We start from the raw sequence: 5,682 nt of genomic DNA on the forward strand, positions 1-5,682 counted from the left end.
ATACTCAAACAAACCCAAAAGCACAGGATAAGAGAACCTTCTTTCTCATTTTTGCCCTGCAGTCATTACACAGACCCCTCCCACCCACTATCGAGTGAAGAATTTCTGGAGTGCTTTTGGTCACCTTCCTGCTTTATCACCTGAGGGTTGCCAAGTTTAAGAGAAAGTTGCCAGTGGCTGCCACTTACTGACCTTTTACACCTGCACCTTTGTCTTCTGATTCCTAAAATAAGAAAGAAAATGTGTTAGTTCGAAGCTACCAAGTCAGAGCTCAGTAAAGAAACTCTGCAGTGAGGTGGATCTGATGTTCCCCATCAGCTGATATCTCTGAGACTACCCACAGATACACCAAGCTAATTTTTGAGGAAATCCCTGCCAGGGAGTGGTGCCATAGATCATGGTTGCTCAATATTCCCCTTAAATATTTTCATGAATTGCAGAGTAATGTGGGTAGCAGTAGCAGGGTCAGCCTGGGCACACTGAGTGTGAATTCTTTGTGGTTGCTGTCCCCAGGGACTTTGGCATGTTGCTGAAAATCCCTTGGCAGCAATTATTTCTACAGGTGCTGTGTGGCAACGCTGCCTCTCCACATGCAAGCCAGTTGAAGGATTCTCTTCCTTGTTTTAGGACCTCTGTTGTTACTTTGGGATGTATTCATAAAAACACAATATTTTGCCATTAATTTGAGCCCAGGGAAATGACCTGTCCTTGAGGGCTTTTGCTGCTGCAGGAGTGAACTGGCCCTAGTGGCTGTTCACTGATCATTCAGAGCAGTGTAAAAGGCAGAAATAAAGGACTGAGTGGTGTTTGTAGTTTAGCAGTGCTGCAGGTCACCAGGAAATGCTGTTGTATATGGAGAGCTCTTTGCTCGTGATGACTTCAGAGGGAATTTGGAGCAACACCGGTCACTCTGCTGCATCATCAGCCACTTCCCTCAAGAAGAATGATTTTTGACTGTATCTCCTCAAGGCTTTTTCCTGTATTCCTTCCTATTGCTGTAGAGCCTGAGGATTAGTGTTTTTCAGGTCTGAAGGATGGTGAAAAATGGTGTTTTTTGAAGCTGGGTCAGCTGGCACATTCATCTGACATCGGCTGCAGGGTCAGGGAGGATCTAGTGAGATTAATTCAGCAGCAGAACTGCTGGTGTTCAGGCAAGGGAGCAGAGCTGGATTAATGAAGTCTCTGTAACTTCTGTGGGCAATGGCAAGTTGAACTGATTTCAGGGAGTGTTGGCTGGAGTTGAATCCATTTGCACTCCCTTCTTGCTCAGGGGAATTTCCCTTCATTTCAAACATGAAATTTGACTGAAGGACTTTTGCTGACCCAGAGATTTTGCATTCCTGCTTGAACTGTGGCTGTCTCTGAACCTGCATAAGGAAGTTCCTTCTTTGGTTACAGCTCAAGGTGCTATTGGGAGTCTCAGCATATGCTGGAGCTTATTTAGCCTCTTAGGTGAGAATGTTTCAGGCTCTGGTACTTTAACCTGTGACACATGGATTTAAGGATGATAGAGCCAAGGCTGTGTCTAGAGGAAGTTCTATGTCTTTCTAATCCATTTTTCTTCCTTGAAGGTCTTTTCCTGTGGGAAAACCAGTGTTTGAGTTTGGCAGTAAATGGTGGCAGCAGATAATGATTAGAGAGGCACAGCTCGCAGGTGTCACACAAAGACAGTTTATTAAATTAACTCCATGGAGAAAAAAACAGTACAGGGTAAAAGAAAAAAGCTGCCCTCTAACTCACTCCTTCCAGCATATATCTCCTACCAGTTGCCACCCATAGCTTCATCCCACAGGCTGAATCACACTGTCTCTAATTCTCATCACAGTCTTTAATTGGATGCTACTTCTGTGCAGATGTTTCTTCTCTCCCGTGAGAAAGCTCACACTCCCTACATACCTTCTCATGGGGCAGCCTGACCCAAACCTCCTTATCTTACTTGGTTTTGCCAGTTTTTGATCTCTTTCACATAACTTATTGTGCACTTGTAGCAGACCTCAGAACTTGCCTGTTATTCTATAAATCCTTTTTCTCAACTCAAGAATCTTTCTTTCTCTCCACATTTTCCAATCAAAATAACTTTTTGATTCTCTGTTTGTAAGTTGATAATTATTTCTCATCCTAAGCCTGCAGATGAGGCAAAGACACATCCTGACTTTAGCATTGATCCTTCTCCTGCCTTGACTGTGTCCTGGCTATCTGATGTCTCCCAAAGGAGAGAAAAGATCCAGGGCCCTGAGGGCCAGGGCTGTGGTTTCAGGACAGGGGTGGATCTAGAGAGGCTTGTGGTGAGTCTTATGTCGACACAGCAGGATGGTGATGGCCAGGGCGATGAGGAGCAGGAGGCAGGCGCCTGCCAGGGGAACCCAGATGACATTACAGAAGAAATTCGGCTCCTTCTCTGTGCTGGTCTCTGCAGAAACAGAGAAGGGGAAAGGTCGAGCAGGTGCTCATGGCTTATGTTAGGGTCAGTTTTGGTGGAGCCAGTGGAGCTGCCAAGGGCACTGCCTGGTGTTCTGTGAGGCTGGTGGTGAGGCCGCAGCTTCCCCTGGGTCTGAAGGGATGTTCTTCCTCAATGCTGCTGCTCTCAGCATTTTTGTGACACTCGAGGGAGAACACATAGGAAAAAGTATTCCCTTTCTCCTGATGAAGGTAAAAGCAGGCTGTGCTCCCAAGGCTCCACCTTCCATTCCCCTCTTCCTGGTGTGCCCAGTCGTGAGACATGCCTATGCTTTTTCCCTCATCTTTAGCTCTTTCTATGTGAGATGAAACACTGGGGTTTAACCCTCGCAACTCTGTTAAATCTCTATGAATTTTCTCTCTCCTTTCACCCAAATTGCCCGCAGGTGTCAGTGGTATCAGCGAGAAGAGCCCAGCTCTTGCCCTCTCCCTCCCTGCATTCTGGTTACCTGGATCCAGAGTCTTGAGGTTGGGGTCCTTTGTGGTGGTTCCAGGATGGGTGATAGGTCCTGGTGTGGTGGTGGCTGTGAGTGAAAAGGGATGAATTCAGCAAGTAGGGAAATAAAATAAAGGAAGTGTCTCCTGCACTTGTGTTCTCTCACCGCTGCCCAGGGTACAGATGCTCCTGTACACACACATTGGGGTGAGCTGTGGGGGAACCTCCCAGAGCACATTTTGGATGGGGACTCCCCCCAGGAGGGTCTCTCAAGAGCCAGGAATGAGCTGCAACTCCTTGTACCTTGCTGTCTGCCACCATGGTCAGAAAGCCTGAGCCCCCTGAGAGCTGTGTGTGGTGAGGAACAGGGCAGGATGGTGGTGGAATTTGCTTTGGTTTTGTGTTTTCAGAGCCAATGGTGGGATTAAGAAGTGAGGCTGGGGAGATGCTGCTGTGCATGTGAAATCCTCTTTGCCTTTGTGCAGGAGCAATGGCACAAGGAGAGACAGCAAGCAGGGAGCCTCCACCAGCAGGACCAGTGTGTTGGTCACAAGATGCCTTGGTCAAGCAAGCAGGGAAATGGGTGTTGAGGAAGAGCCAGCTGGTTAAAAAGGCACAGGCAGGAGGTGCTGGGCACTTTGTCAGAGCTAAGCATGGCTGGATGGAGATGTTGCTGACCTGGTAAGAAGGCAGGCTGGCCACGGCTGAAGTACAGCATTTGGTTGATGTTTATGAGGCAGAAATAATGTCCCTCATCCTGTGGTGTGAAAGACTTCACTACCAACCGATAGAACCTCCTGTCTTTGCTCGCCTCAAAGCGTGTGGATCTTCTCTGGTTCCCCTGAAAGGTGGTCCGGGATATGGAGGAGATGAAGACAATGAAGTGAAGGGTCCCACTCTTGTCCTGGTGGATCCAGAACGCTCCAACGTCCTTGTCAGTCTGACACAGCAGTTCCAGCCGCTGTCCCACCTGCAGTTGGGTGATGATGTTGCGAAAGCCGACCCTCACCTGATACTGCTGGCCATGGATGCCAGGGCAGCCTGCAGGAGAGAAATCCTTGTTGGAACTGCTTGGGAAGAGCCAGTGGCCCTTCTCTGGGCAAACCTGCTTCCTTTCCTGTGAAGTGTGAGATCAAATAGAAAGGGAGAACCAGACTGTCTGGATATCTGGGAGTTTTTCTTGGAGTCTTTGCTGGAGTGGTGCATGGAGGGTGCTCAGCAATGAGGCAGGAGGGCTATAAAGGTGGGTGCTGCTCTTCCGGCTGCCTTCCCGGGGGTGTTACCCCTTCCCAGGTTATCCAAAATGACTCCCTATAGCGATTGAATCCTAAGCCCCCTGTATGGCCCTGTTCTCCCTGTCCTCCAGAATCGTCATCTGACCAGGCTCCCTTCCCGGAGCTCGTGGTGCTACAGCCACCCCTGTAGCTTCCCTACGCTGGCTGAGGCGATGCTGTCTCTCCCCCCACAGTTACTGAACTCACCTCAAAGTCAGCATTTTTCATTTGCCCTTTTCTTCCCTTTACTTCTTTACCTCAAGTTCTTGGATTCAGTGGAAGGTTATTCCTGTTCCCTGCCAGTGAAGGGGCTGCACAGCCCTGTGTCCATACTCACAGAGTCCCAGAGCGAGCAGGAGGAGCAGGGCAGGAGAGCTGTGCATGTTGTGCTGGTGGTGTCTGTCCCTGGGGACGGTGCAGTGCAGCTGAGATGAACTTTGTCACTTACCTTTGAAGACAGCATCACACTTTGTAGAGGATGTGATGTCATCACGACCCTCTTGGGTAAAGAGGTGACGGTCAGCATCTGAGGCAAAATATAAGGAGGAAAAAGATTTCTGAAGAAATGCAGTTCTAGTCCTAAGTTGGGCTCATTTTTCCATATTGGTTCTTCATGGTCCCTCAAGGATTTTTCCTTGCCGGCTTCCCTAGAGATCCAGAGTGCTGTTGCTCATGGCTGAAGTGGGATCATCCAGCCCTCTGGCTGTCCCCCAGCCCTCTGGGTGTCCACAGCAGCTCCAACTTTTCACAAGCCACAGACAAACCCCGTGCTTTGTCTGAAGTCTGCAGGGTTTGTTTCATGGCAGGGATTCTGCATCCTTCTCTTGGGCGCACTCAAGGGATCTTGTGTGGAATGCAGTTCCCAGAGTATTTACTTACCCAACAGGTGAGACACAGGTGTTTGATGGCAGAGATCCCTGTGTATCACTTCTCTCCAAGCACATGCACTGCTGACACACACCCAGGTTCTTCACGTGGTACTTGGTTGTTCTCTTTGCAGTTTCTCTTTGCAATTGCTGAGCAAAAGCCATTTTGTGCAAGGCGGATTGTGTGTCAGCTGAACACAGTGAGAGTGCCCAATGCCCAGGGCTATGATTTCCTGTTAATTCTGTTTTGACAACTTGTGTTTCTCCCCTGTAAGCATAGGGCCTTCTGCCCAGCCAGAAAAAGCCCCTTGTCTGTGTGACCAGAGAGGGCCCTTTGCTGCTGCCTCTGGGTGACCACTTGCACATGGGATGGGTGATGCTTCCTGGAGCTGTGCATGTACATTTGCAACAGTTTCATCAGACTTTGAGGGACTGGCCTGGGAATTGATTTATGGCTTTCATCCTTGCATTCCTTGTAATTGTTTTTCTGGAGGAGGGTATTTTTTTCTTAGTCCTGTGCAAAGAATCTCCTTTATTTCTGTGGTGGGTCAGAAAGCAGGTGCTGGTGCTTTGTTGTCATTGCTAGTGGGTCTGGTACTCAGAGCTGAGTTGTGGAAAATGGTTTAGGAACTGGGTTTGCTGGATTGGG

The 5,682-nt window shown here is 48.8% G+C and overlaps 1 protein-coding gene across 1 annotated transcript; it reads right to left on the reverse strand.

Annotated features, from left to right (window-relative positions):
- Positions 1-1,714: 1,714 nt before the first annotated feature.
- LOC139671960 (T-cell surface glycoprotein CD8 alpha chain-like) lies at positions 1,715-4,569 on the reverse strand. The gene is made up of 4 exons (XM_071555259.1): positions 4,505-4,569; positions 3,572-3,934; positions 2,907-2,981; positions 1,715-2,410 (listed from the first exon to the last, which is right to left on the reverse strand). The coding sequence occupies exons 1-4, from the start codon at positions 4,548-4,550 to the stop codon at positions 2,271-2,273; spliced, it is 624 nt and encodes a 207-aa protein (XP_071411360.1). The 5' UTR covers positions 4,551-4,569; the 3' UTR covers positions 1,715-2,270.
- Between the last annotated feature and the right edge of the window lie 1,113 nt (positions 4,570-5,682).

Source organism: Pithys albifrons, chromosome 5 (assembly GCF_047495875.1).
Source record: "Pithys albifrons albifrons isolate INPA30051 chromosome 5, PitAlb_v1, whole genome shotgun sequence".
NCBI lineage: Eukaryota > Metazoa > Chordata > Aves > Passeriformes > Thamnophilidae > Pithys > Pithys albifrons.

Bases quoted from the DNA above. Each gene is read 5' to 3' on its own strand.
- LOC139671960 (XM_071555259.1), bottom strand. From the start codon at position 4,550: ATGCACAGCTCTCCTGCCCTGCTCCTCCTGCTCGCTCTGGGACTCT. The intron at 3,935-4,504 runs GTGAGTATGGAC...TCTCTCCTGCAG, and splicing joins CCTGCTCGCTCTGGGACTCT to GCTGCCCTGGCATCCATGGC. The intron at 2,982-3,571 runs GTCAGCAACATC...TTTCACTCACAG, and splicing joins CCAGCCTGCCTTCTTACCAG to CCACCACCACACCAGGACCT.